Source organism: Thamnophis elegans, chromosome 16 (genome assembly GCF_009769535.1).
Source record: "Thamnophis elegans isolate rThaEle1 chromosome 16, rThaEle1.pri, whole genome shotgun sequence".
In the NCBI taxonomy this organism is placed as follows: Eukaryota; Metazoa; Chordata; class Lepidosauria; order Squamata; family Colubridae; genus Thamnophis; species Thamnophis elegans.
The window spans coordinates 24800023-24826248 of NC_045556.1; the positions used below are offsets into that span (position 1 = coordinate 24800023).

The 26226-nt window shown below is 49.4% G+C and overlaps 1 protein-coding gene across 1 annotated transcript in view; it reads right to left on the reverse strand.

The window, feature by feature from the left end:
* Positions 1–19449, reverse strand: part of TLE3 (TLE family member 3, transcriptional corepressor) — a 45103-nt gene extending 25654 nt beyond the window's left edge. Inside the window, 5 exon segments of the mRNA XM_032232571.1 lie at positions 14855–14899; positions 16472–16535; positions 17925–17947; positions 17949–18026; positions 18544–19449. Coding sequence (XP_032088462.1) covers positions 14855–14899; positions 16472–16535; positions 17925–17947; positions 17949–18026; positions 18544–18567 — 234 coding nt within the window. The 5' untranslated portion in view covers positions 18568–19449.
* Between the last annotated feature and the right edge of the window lie 6777 nt (positions 19450–26226).

Genomic DNA, 26226 nt, shown 5'->3' on the forward strand with positions numbered 1-26226 from the left:
ATTCTTTATGACAAATCTAGCCTGACTCTGGTAATCCCTTTTTGTTTTACACGTCTTTATAATGTACTCCAGAAGGCATCAGCATCAGGCTAATTGGTCTGCTGAATCGTCCTCCTTCTCTTTTTAGAAGATGGGGGGAAAACGTTGCTCTTCATCGGTATCACAGCATTTAAGGACTGCACATAAAGAGCCAGCCAAATCGTCAGCTATTTGCTTCAGCACTACAGGAAATAATTCATCTGGTCCCAGAGACTCAAATTCAAAGTAAAGAGTGATAACTTGATCAGTTCCAATCCTGCCTGAGTTTGTCTCCCAACAGATATTAAGATAATTAAAGACTCTTGTCTTTGTAAAGAACTGCAATGTCCTGTGGAAGTCTTCCCCTTAGAAGATACAAAGGTTGCCGGTTTGTTCCTTCACTTTTTCCAACCCAGAGAAAATGTACCTGTCTGCCAAATTCATTCCCGTGGCATTTCATGGCGTTTCATGGGTGAAGTTAACTTCCAGTGCTGGCTGATCTGGTGTTTCTGCTCCTTCTGAACACTGTCTTTCATTCCCTGTATTTCCATGGAATCCCCCCTTCAGGTCTTCGCTTTACCTGTTAAATTACATTTGGCTCTCTTGTTCATGCCCCTGGCTCTTGGTGTTAGTGGGGAGACTTATACAGAAGCCGGTCTTTACCTGAGGTCCTCAACTCAGGTTTTCATTCCTGGTCAACTTCACATTTTATCCATCGTTGAATTTCAGAGTCTGTCCACTGCAGCATTAGTTTTGCCAATGTGATATTTTGTCTTGCTCCTGATCTTTATCCCTTAGGCCTCTGTAAGAACGTTGGCTCTTTTTCTTCAGGGCACAGGTGCCCCTTCCCTGCTTTTTAGCAACACAACCTCTTGTCCCAGGAGGGTGTTCTTCTGGACAAAACCTGTTTCACCCCACAGGACTTGAAAGCATTTGTTTCTAGCTCCAGTGATACAGGATATTCTTCTGTGTCTGTTGAGACCACCTCCTTGCCCACTCTTTACTAGGCAGCCTCTGACAGAGAATTGCTTCTGCTGCCAATTCCAGCTACAGAATGTCCTTCTTTGAACTCATCTATCCTAACCTTTTCTTATCGGCGATACTGTGGTCATTTGCTGCTTCAGGCTTTCATCATGCCAGTGCAAACCTGTATGTCAGAAGAAGGTGTGGGCTCCCTTTAAATTCCTGATCAATTCCAGTCCAAAGACTCATGTTATTCCTCTTTATCCAGCAGAAAACAGCTACAGTTTCCGAAGAGAAGGCGTGGGAGGAGTAACACGTGGGTGTTACCCAAGCCTTCTTGCCTATTGGAGACTGAGGTATTAATCTTTTGGAGCCACACCTCCGTACTTCCTCCAACTCTCCCAGATTACCTCAGTCTGCGGCCTGAAAAGGAGTGTTTTGTTCTTCTCTCCCTTCTCTTCGAAGACTTAGAGTTTTTTCCCTCAAGATTGGATCAGCGATCTCCAGCTACAAAGGTTTCCGGATAAGGACCTTGCCTTTCTCCACCTCTCCTCTGCTGTGCTCCGCGCTGCTGGAAAGGCCTCGTTGCAAACCAGCGTGTGCGCACGCGCCCGTGCGACCGGCTGGTCACGTAAGAGAGGGCAAAGAAGCCTCTGCCTGGCACGATCGATCCAGGCGAAGCCCAGGCCTGTGGGAGGCAGAAGAGGACCTGCGAGGCTCAGGGACTTCCAGGAGCTTCCCCTACGATCTCCAGCAGCAGGAGATCGGTCCGGTCGCCATTTGAAAAGACCACGTGGTCGAGCACGTGATCGGAGCTTCCCTACAGAGGCCCAAAGTGCTCAGAAGGCTCCGCAAGCCGGAAGAGGCTTCTTCTAGGCTCCACCCGCCGGTGATTCGGGGGGGTAATCCAGAGCTGGGCCTGCCGGCACTGCCTCAGAGGATCAGCACAAGGGCTTCAGGAGCGGATCCAGCCTCTGAGAGCAGAATTCGACCTTGCAGCCGGCTAATGGAGGAGGAGGTGGTGTGCATCTAACCGTGAGTAATGGCAGAGGCGACCAGGAGCAAGGCACCAAGGCCCAAGGCCCCAGGGGGTGAGGATCCCGGCGAGGGAACTCCAGAGGTTTTTCCCCACCACCTAGGGGAGATCCCCACTGAGGAGGGATAAGGCCAGGGCCCCAAACAGGCAGCCCCCAGGAAGGAGGCCAGAAGCACCAGGGCCATGGCCAGGGAATTCAGGGCGACCATCAGCCCTTCTCCTTCCAGGTCTCGTTCCCCTTGCAGGGCCCCAGCCCGGTGGAGGCCTGGGCAGCATCCCCAGCCTCTCCAGGGGGCTCCTTTAGAAGGCATAGCTCTTTATCGCCCCCCCCCCCCTTTCGCCTGCTCCCCCTGCGGACTCCAGAGCAGATCTCTTTGGGCGCAGAACCACCAGCCCAACCAGGCCTTGCCTGGCTCCACTTTCTCCAGAGCCCAGGGAATATCCCCAGCCTCCAGAACTACAGCCTGCTCTACCTGACTTAACAACAGTTTCCAGGACATGCTAGCCAGGGCTCTGGCCCAGGTAATGGCTTCTAGCTTAGGTCAGCAACCTCAAGGTTCCAGGAGCAGGGCCCCACAGGATCCCCCTAGAATCCAGCAGGAACGTCCCAGCACCTCAGCTGCCAGGGAAGCCAGGTCTCTCCTCCCTTCCACGGCTAGCGAGGCTTCTGACCTAGAAGAAGGAGAATTAAAGAGGTGGGGTTCTCAGAAGATGAGGATCCCCAGACAGAGGATGATTCTACCGTGGCAGGGCTTTTCCCCCCTTCCGTATTTAGCTCCTTATTTCGCAAGGCAGCGGCCACAGCTGATCTGGATCCTCCCCCCGGATCCCAAACCGGCAGCAGAATCATCGGACAAGGGTAAGAGCAAAAGAAAAAGGGGCCCTTCCATAGACCCCCCGTGGCCAGGAGGAGATTCCCATTCCGGAGAGGTTCATGGAAGTCCTTAAATCGCAGTGGGTAAAACCAGGGTCCTCCCCACCCCAGGTGGGAATGAAAGAAAGTTCTACAACCTTAATCAAACTTTTGCCCAGGCTCTCCAGGTACCGGAGGGTGGACAACCCAGTGGCCATTCTGGCTTCATCCTCAACAGTGGTCGCAGGAGACACTGCCAATTGCCTCAAACCTGAGGACAAGAAGGCAGACATTGTCCTGCGCAAAACGTTTCAGGCTATACCTGGGCTATCAGGGCGGCTGCCTCCGCCTCTTTCTTTAACAGGTCCACAGTCCTATGGTTGGAGCAGCTGAGGGACAGGACTCCGGCCTCAGATGTGCGCCTGCTACAAGAATATCCAAGATGCTGGCGGCAACGCAGTTCTCAGCAGACGCCACGCTGGATGCGGTAAAGTATGCGGCCCTGAGCTATGTCTTCCTCAGTTGCTTCTAGGCGCATGCTCTGGCTACGTCACTGGCAGGCGGAATCCGGATGAAGTGGCACCTAACGGGCGCAGACTACACCGGGGAGAAGCTATTCGGGACGGCGCTGGATCCTCTCCTCGTAGAGGATAAGAACAAGCGGAAGGTGCTCCCAACAACAACTAAGCGATCGGACTTCGCATGCGCCATACCCTAGGAGGGCCCAGTATTGACCACCCGATGGGGACAACCAGAATCAGAGGTACCATGAACCCTAGATTCCACCAGGCAAGGGGATAGACAGTTCAGAGGGACAGATTCAGGGGCCAGCAGCAAGGCAAGCGGCCCTTTCGAGGGGGAGGCCAGTCGTCCCTTCCGCAGATTCAGGTAATCCGGGCCCGGATTTCCCATCGGCGGTCGCCTCTCCCTGTTGGCGGATGCTGGGAAACGCGTCACCTCGGACGAGTGGGTTCTCCGACTGTAAGGCTCGGGCTACACTGGAGGTTCGTCTCTTCCCCCCAGCAGATTCCGCACCTTCGCCCCCTCTACAGACCCGGCCAAGCGGGCCTTAAGGCCAAAGCCATTAAACATCTACTTGACATCAGGGCCATTGAAAGAGTCCCAGAGGGGAGGAGGGATCCAGGTTCTATTCGAACCTTCTTCTTAGTCCCTAAGAGCTCAGGGGGATGGAGGGCCATCCTGGACCTTAAGCTCCTAAATTCCAGGGTGGTATACTACAAATTTAAAATGGCCTCCCTAAAATCCATTCTGGAGGGCATTCAACCGGGCGACTTCCTAGCCTCTATCGACCTCACGAGGCATACTTACACATCAGGATCGCCCCGGAACCCCGTAAATTCCTCAGGTTTTCACATGAAGGGCAAAATTTCCAATACAGGGCCCTTCCCTTTTGGCTGGCATCAGCCCCCAGGACTTTCACCAAGATCCTAGCAGCAGCAGCCGGTCACCTACGCTCCCTCCCAGTCAGTTTGTTTTGTTATTTGGATGACATCCTCGTCTTAGCCAGGTCTCCCCCCTGGCTGAGCGAGACCTGAGAATCACCATAGACACCTTTAGGGCCCTGGGGTTTTCCATCAATTTGGAAGAGTCACCTGGTTCCTTCCACCAGGCTCCTTCACCTAGGGTCCATCATTGATTCAGTGGCTGGGGAGGTTTTCTGTCCCAAGATCGCAAGGACAGCATTGTTAAGATGATCCATGAAGTTCGCAAGTTACGCTCTGTCCCTGTAGTTCTTCTTTCCAGGCTCCTGGGAAGTTCATCTCGTGCATAGGAATCGTACCGTGGGCCCGACTGCACGCCAGGGAGCTCCAGTGGTTCCTGCTACCTCACCAGAGAGTCGGGACAGCGATGCTACCTTCAGGATCAGAGTGACCCCCCCGTACGGCTATCCCTCTGTTGGTGGCTCTCCCCAGCACTGAACAGAGGATGCCTCTTCAGAGAACCGACGAGGAGGATCCTCACCACAGACGCAAGTCTCTTCGGCCACCTGGAGCCACCTGGAGAATCAGATCACCCAGGGCCGCTGGACCCCGTCAGATCTGCGAAACAACATCAACTGGCTGGAGCTCAGAGCCATCCATCTGGCCCTTCGACACTTCAAGGACTCGGTAGCCGGTCAACACATCCTGGTTCTGACCGACAACGTAGCGACCAAGGCTCACGTGAACCGACAGGGCGGCACCCACTCCAGGGCCCTGCGCACAAGGCCCTGTGGTTGGGGAACTGGGCAGAGAGGCACCTTCAGTCCATAAAAGCCGAACACATCTCTGGAACGGACAACCATCAAGCAGACTGGCTCAGCAGGGAGACGGTGGACAACGGAGAGTGGCAGCTCCATCCCTCGATCTTCCGTCAGATCTGCGAGAGGTTCGGCCATCCGACGTGGACCTCTTCGCGACCCCGCAGAACGCCCAGCTGCCAGAGTTCGTTTCGAGGTTTCCGACCAGGGGAGCCATGGACACAGATGCCCTTCGTTGCAGGTGGCCACCAGGTCTTCTTTATGCCTTTCCCCTCCTTCCCCTCATTCCCGGGTCCTGAGGAGGGTGGTGGCGGAGGGAGCGGAGATGATAATGGTGGCCCCCTTCTGGCCTCGTCGTCCCTGGTTGGCAGACCTCGTGGATCTGTCCACAGCTCCCCACTGGAGGATCCCAGTGGGGGTGCTGGCCCTGCGCCAGGGGTCTCTGGAGCATCCGAACCCGGAGTGGCTTCATCTGACCGTCTGGCGATTGAGCGGGAACAATTAAGGGAGGCTCAATATTCCGAAAGGGTCATCAGAACTGTGGAAGCATCCAGGAGACAGTCCACCACTCGCATCTACAACACCTCTTGGGTGGCCTTTGCGGACTGGTGCCGAACCAAGGGTCTCCGTCCAGCTGCAGCCTCGGTTCCACAGGTCCTGGACTTCCTCCAGGAAGGGCACAAAAAGGGTCTAGCCACTAGTACGCTCAGGAGACAAGTCTCCGCCCTATCCACAGTCCTGGGGTGGTGGTGGTGGTGAATGCCCAACATCCGGTCCTAAAGCGCTTTCTCAAGGGGGCAGCAAATCTGAAACCCTCCGTGGTCCATCGATTCCCCACCTGGGACCTTCCTACCGTCCTTCAGGCCCTCACCGAAGCCCCGTTTGAGCCCCTGAGAGAGGTCTCTTTTCAGCTCCTAACTCTCAAGGTTGTCTTCCTGGTCGCCATCACCTCGGCCAGGAGAGTTTCCGAAATCAACGCCCTCTCTAGTAGGGCGGATCTCTGCACCTTCTTAGATAACCGGGTCATCTTCAGACTCGACCCCGCTTTCATGCCCAAGGTTAATTCCCCCTTTCACAGGGCTCTCGAGATTATTCTCCCAGACTTCTGTCCTCACCCCTCAGGTGACAGGGAGAAATCCTGGCACAAGCTGGATGTCAGGAGAGCCTTGCACATATATCTGAAACGCACGGCCCCCTTTAGACGCTCGGAGGCTCTGTTCGTGTCTTATCAGCCTTCCTCCCGGGGAGCCAAGGTCTCTCCGGCCACCATCAGTAGATGGATTAGGGCGGCCATCTCACAGCCTACAGGGCACAAGGTCTTCCGGTCCCTGAGGGCATCACGGCTCATTCCACTAGAAGTGCAGCCACCTCTGCAGCCTGGTCCACCCAGGCCCCCATAGAGGAGATCTGCCGGGCGGCCGCCGGGGCTTCTCCTTCTCCCTTCATTAAACACTACAGACTGGACGCCTCCGCCTCTGCGGAGGCTGCCTTCGGCAGGAGGGTTCTACAGCGGGTTCTGGACTCCCCGGGGGGCTCAAGCCCAGCGAATCCCTCCCAGGACATCTAGCTTTGGTATGTCCCACGTGTTACTCCTCCCACGCCTTCTCTTCGGAAACTGGCAGTTGGACTTACTTGAACTGCATGTTTCGTAGAGATGCGTGGGAGGAGTCACTTCCCTCCCGTCTGGGCGCCCCCGCGCCTAGGGGGCCTAGGGGGGGGGCTGAGCGAGTCCAGGTTCAGTGTTAGCTATTAGGAAGGATATGTGTTGGCTGTTTTTTGTTTGTCCTTCCTTTTAGTTTCTGCTACGATCCATCGGTAATCTGGGAGAGTCGGAGGAGGTATGGAGGTGTGGCTCCAAAAGATTAATACCTCAGTCTCCAATAGGCAAGAAGGCTTGGTGTTACTCCTCCCACGCATCTCTATGAAACATGCAGTTCAGGTAAGTCCAACTGCCAATCACCCACACAGGGCAACGATAGAGTGAAACAGTCCAGGATCTGCTAAAGTATTTTGGATAGATGGCCATTCAGTCTCTGCCTGAAGATCTCCAATGAAGGGAAACATCTGAAGACAGACTTTTCTTCAGCCAACAGAACATATCCTGCTACTTTTAAGAGTTCTTCACAACCCTCATTGCCTTGGCAGCCCTTCCATTTATTCTTGTAAGTCTCGGAACAAATCTCTCTTGCAGGAGCTTAGTGACTGAAAGCAACCAAAGTATCATCTCCTGTGTTTTAATCATCCTTTCCCCACCAGGATCTCCTCTTTTCTGTACACAGCAGCCACTGCAGCCCCTCTGTCAAAGCCTATTCTGTCCCTGGTCCTAGAGCCCCCAAGGCCCAGGACAGTTTAGCACCCTGTATTTCTCACCAATCTTCCCCTATTTGCACCACAGGCCTGACAGGTAAGGTGCTGCTAAGGAAGACTGCAAGGTCCCTGGACCATCACTTGACTATCACATTCTGAAGGAAACTGAAGCTTCTCACCCCTGCTGGAAATACTGGATACTCCTCAAAGGCCTTCGTTGTGGCTTTCGTTCACTGCCACTTGTTTCCCAAGTCCCAGAGTTAAGAGAGATGCAGCCATCTACTCAAGTGTCTCCAGTACTTGCTGAAAGCAGAATATTGTCTCTCTAAACAGATGAAAATAAATCCTTGAGCATTGGCCATTCTCACTCAGGCAGACAATTAGTGACACTTCCAGCTGTCTAGCACACATTCAAGTGCTCTCTAGTGTCAAACACTCCAGGGCATGTTGAAAGCTATTTGTGGTTGCTATTTGTGGAGAACCCTGCTGATGAGAATTATTCACAGGTAGGAGTCTGCATGCAGGCACAAACAGATGTTATGGAGTTCCCAAATGCACAGGGCAAAGAGGACCAACGTGGAAACAAAAATGAGAAAATCAGGCCCAGATCCTTTAGCTTGAGGCCATGGATCTGCAAGGACAGGATTTTTAAGAGCAGACATGGGGAAGGAAGAAGGCTATCTGAAAGGAAGATGCACCCCCGGCAGACTGTGAGCGTGGTACGGTTGATGGACTGCACAGACAGGGAGGGCACTTTTGCACAACTTTAAGTTGGAGCAGTTTACTTTTGTTAAAGGATCCCTTCATATTTAAAACGCATGTCAACATCCCCCTCCTGTGCAGTGGGAGCCCCTAGCCTAGGTAGCTCTTTAATCGGCCTCATCAGTAAATGATCACCAGGACACCTGTACCAAATGATTAGGGGTCAGAAATCTGATTTTCTTCTAGAATCCCCCCCACTCCCCAATATATATTTGTTTCATGAGAGTCATTCCCCAAGAAAACAAGGCAGGAGTGAAAGGTGCAACTGATGGAAGTAAAAGGTTTGGCTTCCTTTGAGCCAAGCTCAGCACCAGGCGATTTCACAAACACATCCCTGAAGTTTATTTTATTGATTGGCTGATTTGATTTATGTGGCCATCCAATCTCCTAGAATGACTCTGGGCAACTTACAAGATACAATATGGATGGTGCTTTGCCTTCTCTCTCCTAGACTGCTCAAAAAGTCCTATTAGTAAAGAAGCATCTTTGATGTCCTACCCTGGTCTTACAGCATGTTACATAAAAACCCTCCCAATACAATCATAAAGATACAAGGACACAAGTTGCCATCCTTGAATTAAGCTCAGAAATGGGAAATGGACGGCCTGAATATTAACAATAGCACTAGCACTTAAGACTTATATAGCACTTCCTAGTGCTTTATAGCCTTCTCTAGTGGTTTAGAGTCAGCATATGGCCTTCAACAATCTGGGTCCTCATAATATCTGTTATTTGTCTGCCATTCAGTCCCATCTAGCAAAGCACATAATATATCTTACATGTATGTATGTATGTATGTATGTATGTATGTATGTATGTATGTATGTATTGTGTCACAACCCCTGGTATGCCCATCCTTCCTACAGCTGCAGCCCCCGAGGCCTATCTCCATGCAGGCCCCATCTGAACAGGTAGCCAATGATACTCTTGGGGTAGTGGGGCCTGCAGAGCCCTGATGCTGGCGGGGGGAGGTGGCAGCGGCACAGCAGCAGCAGGAGTCCCGTCCATTGCCATGGCACCCTCCCCCAGGAGCAGGTGGGAGCCGGACCAGCCGCCTCACCCTGTCTCACGCACCGGCCCACACGACGCGCTGTATAGTTACCTGGGCCATTGCGGCTGTGGGCAAGCAGACATTGGGCAGGAGCGGGCGGATGGCTGTGCATGTCCAGCAAGGGCTGGCCAGGCAATAGCAATGATCCCACTCACTTGCGCAGTATGGGCTTCACAGCCCCAGAGTGCACTGGCCAAAGGGCTGGGGGGCTGCAGCTGCTGCCTGACACCTTTGGCCCCCACTTGCTTGCCGCCTCTCATATATAGAACAATAAGACTCTACCCCCAACCTCCCAAATAAGCCCTAATGGGTCTTTTGGACCAAAAATAAATATAATTCCTGGTCTTATTTTCAGGGAGGCATGGTATAAGGGTCTCCTGTCAGGCGTGTCATCATCTCCTGCCATTCTGTTGGAAGGAGAGGGGGAGGAGGAAGGTTTGATGGCATTTTTGCATGCTTTTGCTATAAATGTTTGGGAATTAAGGAGGGGGATTGTTTGCGGAAATGGAACAGACTCCATCCCAGCCTAGTTCCAAGGCCATTGTGCCCTGAGAGTGAACCATTATCTGCCAAGCACCTTGCAGTTCTCAAAGCAACCTTCTGGCATCACGTTGGCTGCCCGTGGACTGGTCAGAAGGATTGGGTTTGAGGAAACGGAAGAATTCCTTTATGCAAGAACCTTCAGATTTCACCTGACTTTACTGCCACTTTTCTCTCAGTAAAAGTTATTTTGATTCAACTCAATGGAGTCAAGAGTTTTGCTTTCCTGACGGACCAACTTGGGAGGTCCTTACATCTCCTACTTGAGCAGATGGTTGGACTACTAGAAGACTTCCAAGATTCCTTCCAGCTCTATTCTGATTGATTGATCGACTGACAGATTGATACTAATGCTGTGAAGGACCTGACACTGCTCTGGAAGGTGATCAAACAAAGCTTATAATAATGACACTGTAGACTTCAGAGTTGTCAATTGGTCCACTTTCTTATTTAATGCAACAATAGGGAATAGTATTAAATGAAAGCTCAGGAATCCAGCAGCCAAAAAATGTAATATATTTATGTAAGAGACCTATATGGCCATCCTCCTTATATACCATATAGCAATGTGCTCTACATGGGGCTGCCCTTGAAGAGCATCCGGCAACTTCAGCTAGTCCAGAACGCAGCCGCGCGAGTGATTGTGGGTGCACCTCGGTTCACCCACATAACACCTATCCTCCGCGAGCTGCGCTGGCTACCTGTTGATCTCCGGGTGCACTTCAAGGTGCTACTTGTCACTCATAAAGCCCTTCATGGTAGTGGGTCTGCGTACTTGAGAGACCGCCTCCTGCCAATTACCTCCCTGCGACCAATTAGATCACATAGATTAGGCCTCCTCCGAGTTCCATCTGCCAGTCAGTGCCGACTGGCAACTACACGGAGGAGAGCCTTTTCAGTAGTAGCTCCGACCCTTTGGAACGATCTCCCCGTGGAGATTCGTACCCTCACCACCGTCCAGACCTTCCGCACAGCCCTTAAGACCTGGCTAGCCCGTCAGGCCTGGGGACAAAGATAACTGTCCCCACCCGAATGATGAATGAATGTTGCTTACTATTTTACTTCTATGTATTGTTTGTGTCTATTGTCTGTATACCCCCCCCCTCATTTTATGTAAGCCGCCCTGAGTCCCCTCAGGGAAAAGGGCGGCCTATAAGTATTAATAAATGAAATGAAATACCATAGCCCTGGGGAACTCACAAAATGTCAGCCTTCAATGTAGTCAGAATAGGAAACCCAAACTATGAATACTAATACTATCTCAATAGTAAGTAACAGAATTTCTGTAACAGAAATGTGTAAGTCTGAAAGTGCTTTCCCCCTCCTCTGCCTTTATTTCCCATAGAACTAGAGAGAGTCCCTTCTGAGATGCTTACTCCATCCCTACTCTTCTCTCTTGTCAGGCCACTGTCTAAGTCAGAGTTTCTCAAGCTCAATTTTCACCCTGAGAAATGCTGCTGTAGGTTGTGGCTCTTTCTCCCGTCTCCCAAGGCGATTCTCATAGCCCATTGCACAAAAGCAGAAATACCAACTCTAGAGAAACAACTCCCAGGGTTACAACACATTGTCCCTCCTCCACTGGCATTTACTGGGCTCCAACCCCATGCTAGCCCAATGATAGTGCAGAACAGATGCCCAGAGGCTAGACTGGACCCTCCACCAATGAGCAATTGTGCTATACAGGCCTCATGGCCAGGTTCTGAAATAGCAAACTTGGGTTTGGGAATTGTGCTCTAAGAATCTCTGGAATGTAATGTCCAATGGGGTTGGGGTGGGGGGGCTCCAACATAGTTTGTTTAGTCATCTATTTCCAAAGAATCAAAGCCAATCAGATACCTATCCATCCATCAGGAAGGGCTCGGCTCCAGTAGACATAAAACTGCATGAATTATTCTGGGACTCAAGACCCAGGAACTGTGTGCAGAGAAACGACAGCTGGTCACCTGAGCAGATGCTCATTAGTTCAAAACTTGGCTGGAAAGCCTACAGAATTTCACACCGATTTACTTGTTGAAAATCTGACAAAAACTGGGAGAGCACAAGAAGACAGCTTTTCATTAAAGCTGCTGTGCCCTTTAACTTTCATGTCTCTCTCCTTGGCTGGTTTCCTCAGCCAGCTTGTGTCAATTTCCCCAGAATCACAAGTAGTTAAAGACAGCCAACCCCGAAAGCAGAGGCAACAGCACAAACTTGAGAAGAGAACTTTAGTTCACACTATTCTTATTCTCAAGGCTTTTAACATAAAGTATGTTCATTTCACCTGCATACCAGAGATTCCCAAAAATCTCTCATTCCCCCCCCCCCCAACCTATTTGCAGCCAAACATCTATAGCTGACCAAATTAAATAACTATATCCATTTATATCCATTTAGGCTTTATTCTTTGAGGATGTGGTCAGAAGGAGCCATGGGAAATAAGCCAGGTTCTCAAGATTGATTTCCTCTAAGGTTAGCCACACGCACCCCCCTTTTGCCCCCAACAGTAGCTGAGGCACAACCTGAACGTTTCCTTTTGGGGAACAAGTATAGAGGTGGTTTATCTGCTCCACATTTGATTAAGAACGTCACAGAGTGCAGCCTAAGCACACAACCCTCGTACTCCAGCCATGTGGTTTTTCCACAGCCACCTTTGCTTGGATGGAATGGCAGCCACACTGCTGTCAAATCATCACACAATCTGCCAAACTCCGTGCCAGCTACTGCCCAACAGCACCAGCCTCTTCTACAGTCTTACTCAAAGTGAACCACGGCTGCTTGGTACTCCCGTCTTCCAATAAGAAATCACAGGGCTGCATGAAAGATGCCCAAGCACACTTCCTCAGAAGGACACTCGAGTCTCACCAGACTTGCTAGTAGGCAAACAAGCACAGAACTGCCACACATGTCCGATTACAGCTTCATTTGGGAAGCTTGGAAGAACTTCAAAGGTTTCAAGTGTCCTCAATAATTAAACACATTTCTTGTATCTGACAGGTACTGCGCTACTCAAGACAACCCCAAGATGCCTGGTTTTTAAAAAATCCTGAAGCCACACTGTACTGTCCTCTCTCCTCAGCCCCAATATTTGCCTCCAGGTTCAGTCCCTCAAAGTCAAAACCACTCGGTCACGGATGGGCCTGAAGACAGAACTGTGCGCTCTGGTTCAAGAAAGTCTAGCATAGCATTCAGGAAGAAAAAGATAAAAGCAGAGATGCTCATTTGATGTCATCCAGCAATCTTTCCCCATTAAAAAATCCAAATGCCCTCCAGATACACCTGTAACAATCAGCAAGGGAGCCAACGGTCCATCAAAGAGACCGTCGCCCATAAGAAGCCACAGATTGAATGTGGACAGCAGAAAGGAAAAAATAACCCCAACCTCATTTCCTTGCCCCAAATCTATCTATTAGGTACCCATAACAATAAATCAGCCTTCTTCAGTCTGGGACCTGAAATATGATGAAACATTATTTCCCAGAGGCCTGAGCCAGCTAGAACTTTATAATTGGCATCTCTGGAAGGCATCCAGCTGGGGGAAAGGCGGCATTAATCTGTAGTAGTTTAGGGGAAAGGATCAGGTAACTTGAAGGTAAAATCAGAAAGCATCAGGTGCAACGAAGGACATCTATCTGACTGGATTGTGAAGGAGAAAGGCCAGAAAATTGATGCAGGAAAGAGTCCCATTTCTGACAAGTGGCCAGTGTGGTTTGCATGCACCTTACAGAGAAAGCAGCTGAAAGCAGGGTGACAGGGGAAGCCTTCAGCAAGGACGGTGCTCTCCAATGCCTCCTCCCCTCTGTTGAACAAACTTTGTCCCAGGGCTGCAGATCAGGACTGGAGGATGGGCCTAGCCTGCTTGAGCCATAGGCCAGGCTTTACCAAGAGGCTTCTGCAGAGGCAGTGCTTATTAAAAAAAAAACACCCCACCTCCACATTTCATCAGACTGAATCTCAATAACAATTCCTTTACGTTTTATTCTCACAAGGGAGACTTCAGGCTCATCAAGGGAGAAAACGCCTCCCCTCATTTTGTTTTGCTCAAGGGAAGGCAGCCAAACAAGAGTGCTGGATAAGCCCCCCCCTCACATCTTTCTCTCTTTAGGAGGGGGCAAAGCCAACATACATCTCTCTCCCTCGGAACTCACCTGCCTGCCCTGATGGCCAGGCAGTCTGGAGGCTCCTAAGGAGACCACTCAATCAAGGGCCCACGGATGGCCCTTAAGTGCCTGGGGAAGAATGAGAAACTTCATTACTTCCCCAAACACAGTGGACTGCTGAACAGGCTGTGTAATTTCACAGCCTCTGCTATATGTCACATCATATAGGTTTCTTTTCAAAGCCATCCTCTTTGCCAGACCTTTCTTACAATACAGGACACCCGCTTTACATACAGAGCATAGAGCTCTTCCACTATTTCCAATCAAACACTAGTGAAAAGCATTTCCTTATGAGATAAGCAGTTGGCTCCTCACTTTTGACTGCTTAATAAAAACAAATAATCAGAAACCTGCTTTTCAAGGCACCTGCAAAAAGCAGCAACCAGATGGCTTTGTGACCTTTGTGAAGCATCTGATGGGGTGAAACCAATTCATAGCCATCAGCCAGATGAGTGCCATCTCTGCTAACTGCAAGATGCCCAGCAGATGGTGGAGGGGAGGGAACCGGAAAGGGGAATCTGGGTTCCAATTGGAGAGGCTCACAGGGGTGTCAAGCAGGTCCCCTTCTGTTTGCCAACCAATTCGGCAGAGCTGTCAGAAGCGGAAATGAAGGACAGCATGCTAGGATCTGGCCTGAGCTCCTGAATGGTGGGATTTTCCCAATAAAGAAATAAATATAGTAAAATGCACTCTTGAAATTCCAAAATATTACAGTTGAAAAAATACTGCCAGAATGTGGCTACAACAGCTGAAATGAAGTTTACTCCCAAAGTCAAGGAAGCCCCATTGTTCTGTGGATCCTTTAGTCATCCTGAATTCAGGCCCAGGAAAAAAAAGCACTCCCCACCCACAATTGCACCCCAAAGTCTACAGGGTTCATTCCGAGACTCCCTTGGGAAAGGCAGGGACTTTCAAGGAAGGCACTCACCTGCTTGTGCATTTCAATGTTCAACCCGTAAGACATTTCATAGTACTGAAAAACAAAAGAGGCACAAACTTTTTACCAATAATGCAAGAAATGTTTGGAAGAAACTAAGCGTGCCCAAAATTCAACATCAAAATGACAAAACTGGATTTATTAGGGCCTTGAACACCTCAGTTCTGTACAGTCACCCTAGCAAAACTAGAAAAAGGCTGTCATAAAACATCTCTTCCCTTGAGCTGAACTCTCAGCTACCCAGACCCAAACTGAGCCCCTGCTGTCTCCAGGAAGTGCACAGCCTAGGCAGTTCTGGGAAGCCTCGCTGGGGCTCCCTCCAACGGTACAAAGTAAGGCATAAGGTGCTCAGCACAGAGGAAGCCATGGGGTTGGATACCATCACCTCCCATCAACTCAGGACGTAATGATCAAGGACAGCATAAGCTCCCTGCCGCAAGTACCCAATTTACAAACAATGCCAACTCGGCCAGGCTTTCCTACATAGAGGGACACAATACAATGCTTAGACAATAATTATCTGGGAAAGACTCAATTCACAACTCAAGAGCCGAGCAGGAAGAGGAAATCAGTTGAGAGTCTTTCAAAGAATACATAACCAACCTATTTTTTTTTTACAAAGCCCTTTCAACATGCAAGAAAATGGCCACAGACATGCCAGTCTGTGTTATTTGGAGGCTTGGTAGGAGACTCAGCCACTGCTCTGAAGTCAGACTGCCCCAGGTTTCCCAGCCAGATGAAGCCACTGGAGAGAGAAGCTTCTGACCCAAAGCAAATCTTTAGACTCCCAGAGACAAATAGGGAGTTTTGGGACAGCTTCAGCTGCCTTAAAATCTCAGCAAGCTCCATATACCCAAATGTCATTGTACAGGCCATGCCACCCAAGTGCCTGGAATAATTATTGAACAGCCACAACCGTAGGGGTGATTTGTGGCAGCAGTGAGTGTGTTGTGGGAAAGGATGGCCGGAGCAAAAGCAGCTGACTACATAGCACAGTGTTCAAACATTTACCCACCACTGATCTTATATTCTCCCTGGGAACATTATGAGGCCATCTCCAGCCCAGTAATCCTTCTGGTGAGTCCCAAAAAGAGAAGTGACACTGAACACAATTTTGGTAGTTTGGCAGAGCAGCTCTTCCTGACGTATTCTTCAAGTAGAACTTTGACATACACCAGCAATCTGCTCAGAGGCAGCAGAAGGACCTGAAGCTCAGAGCCTGCAAAACCCACAGACCACACAGAGCCCCTGCCACACGAGCCTTAAGAGAAACAAAGAGCAGGCCAGGAACCTCAAACCAGGATCCACAATACAACAAACAGTTTTCAGGTCACACAACCAGGGCAGTCAGGGCATCTTTTGAGCAACGGGCCCCTGTTAACCAGAGAATTTTCAGTGCCTTCCGTGCAGGGCTGTGCGTGGGAGAGCACCCAGGCACCGCAGCTAGAGATCACAGACTGCAATTTAGCCGCTCTGTCTCTCCCCTCCCCTCCAGAGAATGACTATTGGGGCTACTTTTGAGAACCCCAATAAGTGGGACTCAAATGCGATGAGCAAGGAGATCCCTCCCAGTTCTGTTCCTGCAGAGCCAGAAAAGATGTCTCTTACCATGACATAGTGGCGCTGCATTTCCGTCTTTTCATTTGCAAGCTTGTCATACTCCACTTTCAGACTAAAAAAATAGGAATTTTTAAAGTGACACGATATACAACCATCATCCCTTCAAATACGAAGAAAGGAAACAAGAAAAATATGCCACAAATCCAATATGTGACATGAAACCCTTCCTTCCTTCCTGCATGTTACTAGCTGTGCACATAAAAAGTTTTAAGCCTTCACAAAAATGAACTCTGGCACTCAGAACTGGAGGCCCAAAGGCCTAGAGAAAGATTCTCCATGGTCTAAAGCTAAAGCGCCCGGCCTGACTGTCCTTAACTGTCCGAAGCCCAGCCTGCCAAGTATCCAGCCAGAGAAAGCATACTCAGGCTGGGAAAAAAGGAAATCCTTGGAGGTTTCAGTTAAAGAGCCACCATTCCTGGAGTTTCTTTTCATACAGGTAATCCTCGACTTATGACAACAATGGAGCCCAACATTTCTGTTAAGTAAGACATTTGTTAAGTGAATTTTGCCCCATTTTATCACCTTTCTTGCCAAAATTGTTAAGTGAGTCATTGCAGTTGATTAGTTGGTAACCCAGTTGATAAATGAATCTGGTTTCCCCATTGACTTTGCTTGTCAGGTCACAAAGGTGATCATTGAACCTTGGACCACAGCAATGGTCATAAGTATGAATCAGTTGCCAAGCATCTGAATTTTGATCACGATGATGGGGATGCTGCAACGGTCATAACTGAAAGACGGTCATAAGTCACTTTTTTCAGTGCCACTGTAACTTTGAACCGTCACTAAATAAACTGTTGTTAAGTCAAGGACTACCTGTACAGGTAAAGCAAACAGCAGGCAAAGCCAGTGGAGGGAGTGGGGAGGAAGCCACCAGCTGCTTTGGGCTTCCTTAGCAAGCCAGAAGATCGGAATGCCAAGGCAAAAGAGCCAGCAGCCCTTCATTCAAGAGCCAAGGCTCCGGCACTGCCAGGATTTCCTAAGGTAAAGGTTTCCCTGTCAGCCATGTCCGACTCTGGGCCACAGGCTCATCTCCGCTTCTTGGCCAAGGGAGCCAACGTTGTCCGAAGACAATTTCCATGGTCATGTGGCCAGCATGGTTACATGTCAAAAGTGCACGGAACGCTGTTACCTTCCCACTGAAGTGGTACCTATTCATCTCCTTGCATTTGCCTGCTTTTGAACTGCTAGGAGGGCAGAACCTGGGGTGAGGAGGAGCAGGAGAAATGATGGGATTTTACTCCCAAGCAAATGGGGGCCCTGAGGCCCAGAAGCTTTAGGGCACAGCTTGAAATCCAAAGCATTTCTCAAGGGAGCCGCTGGAGGAGAAAGGGAGGCAGAAAACTGCATTTGAAGGGGGAGGGGGCTTTCCACAGGGAAAGCCTACTTCTTGCCACCCTTATAGGCTGCAGGACCCAGGGGATGAGTGGAGGATGCTCACCTGTGGTACTGGGCCTGCAGAAAACTGGAACTCGTCCTTAATCCTGTCACAGGATTCAGCCACTGTGAATTTAAAGCCAGGCTGTCCAGGCTGGTGGGGGCCCTAAGGAAGAGACACGTTGACTGGAGGCCAGGGGAGCCCAGCCACCCCTCCCTATGCCAGCACCACTGGGGGTGGGACTTCAGACCCTTCCGCTTCCAGCATCACGGGAGAACCATCTGGGCTCCCTTCCCAAAAGAGCATTGGGCTGGCTAGCTTGGGGAGGGGCTCCTTGAAAAGAAAGGACTATTGGAAGGGGCCCTTAATGAGCAAATGACAACAAATAATATATTAATACTAATACTCCAGACCCTCCCTGACACCCGAGATGTGGTTTACAAACATTGATTCAAAAGTCAAATAAACCAGCTTGCCAGGACCCTGGAGACATTCAAAGAGCCGGCCCGGGCGAATCTATCGCTTCGTCTTTCCCCGCCCAGTTTAACTGATTGCAAGGGAGGGAGGGAAAGCATCGCTAGCCCAGCCGGCGGGGGCGAGGGGAGTGGGGGGCTGCTTTGAACCTTGGCGGCCCTCTGCCCAAGAAAGGAAGGTTTTCCGGGCAAGGCCCAGCACCACTCACCGGGTGCCGCCCCTGCGGATACATGGCCCGCCCCAGCAGGCCCACCGCCACGGGAACCAGGACTCCTCTGAAGCCGGGACAAAAGAGGCGAGCGCGGGCGGCTCAGCACCCGGCGGCCCCCTCACGCCCCCCCGCCGACCCCGGGAGCCTGGCGTGCCTCCTCGTCGTCCTTCTCCTCCGGGTGGAGCGGCAGCGGCGGCCGACCTTCCCCCGGGCGGGCGGCGGCCGAGTTGGCTGCGCCGCCGCTCCCAGGCATCCTAGCTCCCCAGGCTCGCGAGGATTCTCGCCGGCCCGATCCCGATCCGGCGCCGCTCAGTCAAGCCGGAGAGCCGCGCGCACTCGCAGCGGCGGTGTCCGGGCGGGGCGCAAGCGGCGCCGGCTCCTTTCCCAGGTTGCCCCGCACCGTCGGGCTCCGCTCCAGCTGCGCGTGGGGGGGAAACGGCGGCGGCGGCGGCGGCCGGAGGAAGAAAGAGGGAAGCGAGGCGAGCGGGAGGAGGGTGTCCTCGCCACTCTGCGCCAATCACCGCGCAGGGATCCCACGTGGGGAGCTCCCGCTCTGATTGGGGCCTGGGCGGAGGGGGCGGGAGCGTTTCAGGGCCCCCGCTGGCTCCCTCCCTGTCATCGCCGGGGCCCCTCCCGTCCCTTCTAGCCGAGGAATTTCGGGGCCGTCCAAGGCTCGGCGCCGGGCGAGAGGACAGACGTCCCGCGGGGAAGGGAGAACCGAGGCCGCTTCCTTAACCACGGTTGCTGCACCGCACCGAGCCTCCCGTTTGCTGTAGCCGCCCCAGTTAAGCTAAGCGCCGGGCGGCTCACGGGACGCGCCAACCAGAGATCCGCTCCCGCTTCCCTCGGACTCGGCTTCTCGGCGCCCAATCCCGGGCGGGCCACTGACGGAGGGCCGGGGTGGCGGCGGCCTTCGCGAAGCGCTGGGCGCGTGGGGTTGTCGAGGCGCCGGGAGGAGGAAGCAGCCGCGCTTCGCCCGCGGGACATTTCCACAGCGAAGAGCGCCGCGGAGCTTCCCCTCCCGTTGCCAGGAAGGGCCGGTCAGAGAAGGCGCCGAGCGCTGCCTCCCAGGCGAGGGCGGTCGCTGTGCCGGAGGGTCGCCCGTGGCTCGGCCGCCTGAAGCAACGGAGCTCCTGGACGCGCGCCAAGCTACCCCCCCCCGGGGGACTTCCCTCACGTGAGAGGCCCCCGCCCCCTGCCCAGCCAAAATGGCTTCTGGCATGACGTCATTAGGGAGGGTGGCGCCCCACCCCACGTGGAGCACGGGCGCGCTAGGGAAGGATGGCCAATCGGCGTCCTGGCAAGCGCTTCCCGGCCGCCTATTGGCCCTCTTGACCGTCTGCTGCCACTCGGAGTCGGCTATACGTCGAACCCACGCGGGCCGCGGAGTCAAGCGCTGCCGATTGGGCGGCTTTCCTGCGGGTGCGCGCGCAACTCTTGCCCGGGAAGGTGCTTAATTGGCTCGGGGCGGCGTCTCCCTCCAGCCGGATCCGTCGGCCACTGCGAGTGACGGAGGCGCCCGCACTAGAGCGGCCGCCGCTCGGCAGCCTCGCCCTCCCCTCCCGCGCAGTGCCGCAAAAGGCGCCGTTGCAAAGCCGGAGAGGAAGCCACGGCTGAGGACTGCGGGCGCCGGGCCAGCCCGGGCTGACACGGAGGTCGCTTCGGCTGTCGGAGGCCCGGAGCGCTCCCGCCGTCAGGTACCCGGCTAAGCCGCCAAGGGCCCGAGTGCGCGCGGCACGGAGAGGCCTTTCCAGCTTCTCACTTGTTTGAAGAAGGCCGGGATGAGCGACGGGAAGCGGGTTTGGCCGCCCGCCGGGCCAAGCCAAGACTCGCTGCAGCAGTGGCAACGGTGAGCTCCGCCAAGTGAGACTCGGGGGAACGCTGTTTCTTGCGGGAAGTGGGGAGGAAGGGGTCGTGATGCCCGCAATTCCCTCCGGCAGATATAAGAAATGATCGTTCAAGGAACCAATGTTGTCGGGAATCTTCATTGCAATATGGCGCTGCTGGCATTGAAAAGGAATGAGAGTCCTCAAAATAGTTCATTCATTATAACTTTTTAGCTGACTGAAAGGAAAGCGGATTTGGAGTGGGGAAATATACAGTCCTGGCCAAAAGTTGTGAGAATGACCTGAAGATTAATTCTCACAAAGTGCTGATCCAGTGTGGAAGATGACAATGTGCATATACTCCAGGATGTTAGGAAGAATGATCAAATTAATTGCAAAGTCCCTCTGTGCCATGAAAATGAATTTAATGCCCCCAAAACATCTCCACTGCATTTCAGCCCTGCCTCAACAGGAGCAGCTGATATCCTATCAGTGATGCCATCCTTAATACAGGCACCAGTCTTGGAGACCACTCTTGTCATGCTGATGAGGTTAGACTAACAGACTGGAAGCTTTACAAGGAGGGTGGTGCTTGAAGTCATTGTTCTTCCTCTGAGGAGGAGCCAGTGACGGTACATCGTGCAGACCCAACAGTCTGAGTCCGCCGATGACACTTTTGCCTCTGGACAGTCCGGTAGGACCTAAACCGTCCCGAAGAGATAGTGACTAGGAAGACAAAACCTTGCTGGTCGCAGGGACATCGCAAAGTCCCTGATCGATCCAAGGAAAGCGCTTCCAACGGCGGCAAACAGGCAGTCCCCAGGCTGACAAAGTCTCCGGAAGGAAAGAAGAAGTGAAAGTGTTCCATCTAGTGAGGGTTGTTTTTTTTTTTTTACTTTCAGAAGACTGCCCTAAGAAACCTTTTTTTTCTTTAAAGATATTAGTCCTCTAAGTAAGAATAAAGCAGCGAATTTAATCTTTATTGGACTCCTTAGAAAGTTCTTTGCTTTTGCTTGTAACAATGTTTTGTGGATTGAAGTGATTGCAATGTCTCCTGTTTCTCCGCTTGAAGTGAATGGACTGATTTTTTCCCCTTATTTTTTACTACCTTAATTCTTTGGCTTAAACTAAAACATTTTTTTATTTTAACAATTCCTCCTTCTATTTGTTATAAAATCATATTAAAGACACTTGAAGAAAAGTTTTTTAAAAAGTTAAATCTGGGGAAGCCTGAGCCTGAAGTTTTTTTTTCTTGAAACAATGTATCCTTTGTTCATTCCTATTTGACTTCACTGACTTTGCAAAGGAAGGGTTTGGAATTTGTTTATAAAACTTGATAAAGACTCAAGGGCACGAACAGTGTCTTGCAGGTGCGTTTGGAAAATATTTGGCAAAAGAGGGAAAGGGAAAGAAAAAGGCAAGAACCTTTCTACTTTGAAAACCACAAAAGAACTTATGCTCAATATAGATATATTCTTCCAGAAATTTTTCCTTTTTGACAGGCTAGTGTGGCAGAGATATCAGATTCCTTTTTTTTCCCTTTTCTTTACATCTCTTTTCTTTTGGAAAAATGGATCAATATTCAGATGAGGAAAACTTAAAAGTTCAAAACATCCTGGATGGACTTCAAAATATTTTACTTTTTTTAAATATTTTTATTTTATTTTTTTGTTTGTTACATAGACAACACATACCCACAACAATGAAAAAAAAAACAGAAAAAAAACCCATCATCACATATAGCATGTCGTTTGGTTACAAGTGTTTTAACATTTATCATTCTTACACATTTATTATTTCATTTAATAGGTTATAATATACAGTTTGGGTTGCTTTGTTTACCATCCCTTCCTCCTGTTACAACACCACCTTATTTTCCCTTTCTTTTCTCCCTTCCTCCCTTCTCTACTTTCTTCCTTCCTGCTCTCCTTTCCCTTCCTTCTCCCTGTACCTTTCTCCTACTCCTGGTCTTCCTCCTCCCCTTCCTACCCTCTCTCCTCCTCTTTCTCTCCTTTCCATCCTCCTCTCCTTACCTCTTTCTTTTCACCCTCTCTCCCTTCTCTACTTTCTTCCTTCCTCCTCTCCTTCCCCTTCTTCCCTTGCCTCTCCTTTGCTCCTACTCTTCCTCTTTTCCTTCCTACCCCCTCTCCTTCCATTTCTCTCCCTTCCATCTTCCTTTCCTTTCTCCCTCTCTCCCTTCTCTACTTTCCTCCTTCCTCCTCTCCTTCCCCTTTCTTCTTCCCGTACCTTTCTCTTATTCCTGCTCTTCCTCTTCCCCTTTCTACCCTCTCCTCTTTCTCTCCTTTCCATCCTCCTCTCCTTACCTCTTTCTTCTTTCCCCCATCTTCCTTTCATTCTCCTCCTTTCTCCCTTTCTTTTTCTACTATTGTTGGTGTGTCTATTTTAAATCTCAGTTTATGTTTCCTTGGGATGGTACTTCCGCCAACCCAGATATAATTTAGTATCATTTCTTAACCCTTACCTTTGCTAATCTATCCTAACTATATTTCCCCCCACAGACACACTTTGTATCTATTGTATATATACTTATATATTTAATACACACAACAATTGAAAAAACACAAAAAAATCCCACAACAAACATATGTTATAAAAAAGTATATCAGCTGGTTACAAAAAGTTTTTGTGCATCTCTTCCATTAATTCATATTAATTTGAACGTCTTAACTCAAATGTTTATCTATATTAACATAATCATACCTCCACTTTTAGTTGACTACAGTTATTTAAACATCCTTCATCCTTAACTATACCAAAAATTCAATCCATAACCACATGCTGGCATTTCATTTACTTATTTATAAAATCCTCCATTAACATTAAGTCCTCATATCCTGTTTTAGCTAAACATCCATAATATTTAATACCAAAGATTTCTAATCCTCTATGTATATAATTTATTATCATTTTCCTTTCTTTATTTAATTATATCCTATATCATAGCATTTCCCCCTATTAAGATTTAACTGTATCTTTATATATAGTCCAAATATATTTCTAACCTTCCCTTCTCATATCCAATTATTACTTATCATATCAACTCAACATTGTATACATTACTATCATTATCAATTTTTATTCATCTATACCTATTGCAAATGGATTTAACTAAGTTTAGCTAATTTTGAATTATACTCTTCCATCTATCAACCTATATCTCTCCAATAACAGAACAGTCTTATATCTGCTGCCATTTGTGGGTCCAATTCTCCAAACGTCTTTATGAACAAGTCCATACGAAGAAATCTTTGCACCTTTTCGTCTGTAGTGCCTCTCATATAATGTTGCCGCCCTCTTTTTATTTCCTTTATCAGCTTGTCTAATTCTCAGTAGTGGTATCAAATGTTTTGCAGATGGTATTTCATAAACTATGAATTCTTTGATGCTTCCTAGTCCTCCTCCAGGTGCGTTTGGAAAATATTTTGGCAAAAGAAGGAAAAGGAAAGAAAAAGGCAAGAACCCTTCTACTTTGAAAACCACAAAAGAACATGCTCAAATATATTCTTCAAGAAAGTTTTCCTTTTTGACAGGCTAGTGTGGCAGAGATATCAGATTCCTTTTTTTTCTTTTTCTTTACATCTCTTTTCTTTTGGAAAAATGGATCAATATTCAGATGAGGAAAACTTAAAAGTTCAAAACATCCTGGATGGACTTCAAAATATTTTAGAAGGAGCCATTATAGTATTTTTAGTATTTTAGATCTATCTTTTTTCTAAAGAGGGCGGCATGTCAGATCCATAGCATGATACTGCCATTCAAATGGAGGGAGGGGGCAGCATGGGGATAAGCTGTGTTTTTATAACGTTTTTCTTGGCGGCTAAGCACCTTGCAGTATTCTCACTTTCTTTGGAATGTAATGAGGGAAGGCCATGTGGATTGTTTCTGTTTGCTGAAAGTGGAAGAAGATCCTGGGAACTGCTCCTTATCTGTTTCTCAAGACGGCCGTTACAAAAACATATTTATACCTGTGGATTGGCTGAACCCTCATTCGGACTGGAGGGAAGGATTCTAAACCCCTATTTTTAACTGTATAGTTTGGGAGGGAATTTAGAGTCTGTTTCGCCTATCCTGCTATCACTTCTCAATAAAAGATTCCTTTTGAAATGCCACGTTTTTAAGAGTTTATACTTTCTTGGGAAAGGAGGAGAGGCAGGTCCTGACAGTAGATCACAAATAGTACTGGGGAAGTTTGTCGTAACTTTCAACTTTGTTAAGCAACTGGTCATAAATCAAGAATTCCTGGTACATCCTAATTAGCTTCCTACTCTTGCAGTGTCACAGAAGGCAATCTACATATGGACTAAGCAAAGAACCAATAGCCACATCCACCATCTTCAGCTCTTACATCTTCACTCCTCTGCCAGGTCTTGGAGTCATGGCCATGGATGCACCTGAAACTCAGGAGGACAAACATTGGTAGGACCCCAGGCCTGCCACTCCATTGAATAAATGCAGTTGTGCGCCTAGTTTTCATCAACATCCTCCAACTCAGTAACCCAGCCTCCTAGATCCACGAATTGGGGGGGGAAACCGGGGTGGGCTACTCTCTCTTCCAGGCACTTCTGGCCATTTCAGCAAGCTCAAAGTCAATTGACAAGTTAATTTCCTTGTAGGGAAAGCCAGAAGACTCCTGAGATTTGCCTTGCAGGCATAGTGCAACCAAACTCCATCTCAAAGAATAACTCGAGTCTGGTGATGCTTGAATGCAGATTTTATAGACATAAGTGCTTTTCTGCTTACTTTGCGTTCTGGTTACTGTATTGTGCTATTTGAAGTTATTAGTTATAAGCCAGAAATAAAAAGCAGTCACCATTTTAACAGAATAACAGAATTGGAAGGTCATCTAGTCCAACTCTCTACCCCCACCCCATCTATGCAAACCCTACACTATTTCTGACAGATGGCAGTCCAGTCTCTTCTTGAAAGCTTCTAGTGATGAAGCTCCCACAACTTCTGAAGGCAACTTCTGTTCTATAGGTTGTTCTCACGATCAGAACATTTTTCCTTATTTTAAGTTAAATCTCTCCTTGAGTTTTCCATTCATTATTACTTGCCTGGCCTTCAGGTGTTTTGGAGAATAGTTTGACCCATCTTCTCTGTGGCAGCCCTTGAAATATTGGAAGACTGCTATCATGACTCTCTTCACTAGACTAGCCAGGCCCAGTTCCTGCAACTGTCCATCGGATATTTTAGCCTCCAGTCCCCAAATCATGCTGGTTGCTCTTCTCTGCACTCTTTCTAGTCTCAACATTTTTTATTGCGTAGTGACCAAAACTGGATGCAGTATCTAGGTGTAGTCTTACTAAGGCTTTATAGAGTGTTATTAGTACCTCACTTGATCTTGATTGTATCCCTCTGTTAAAGCAATTTAGGATTGCATTGGCTTTTTTGGCTGCCGCTGCAGTTGGCTCATATTTAATTGGTTATCCACTGAGACTCCATGATCCCTCTCATAGTTACCGCTATTAAACCTGGTTTCACCCAGTCTATATGTGTCCTTTTGGTTTTTCTTGCCTAAGTGTAAGACCTTACTTTTCTCTACATTGAATTTCATTTTGTTAGTTCGAACCCCGTGTTCAAGTCAGTCAAGATCCATCTGGATCTGGAGCCTATCATCTAGGGTGCTGACTATTCCTGCCAGCTTAATATCATTCACAAATTTGACGAGTTCCCTTTCTATTCCCCCATCTAAATTGTTTATGAAGATATTGAAGAGTATTGGGCCTAGGACAGAACCTTGCGGTATCCCACTGCTTACGTCCCTCCATGTAGATGTAGTTCCATTAAGGACTACTAGTTTTACAGCCAGTTACAAATCCATCTGGTGGTGATG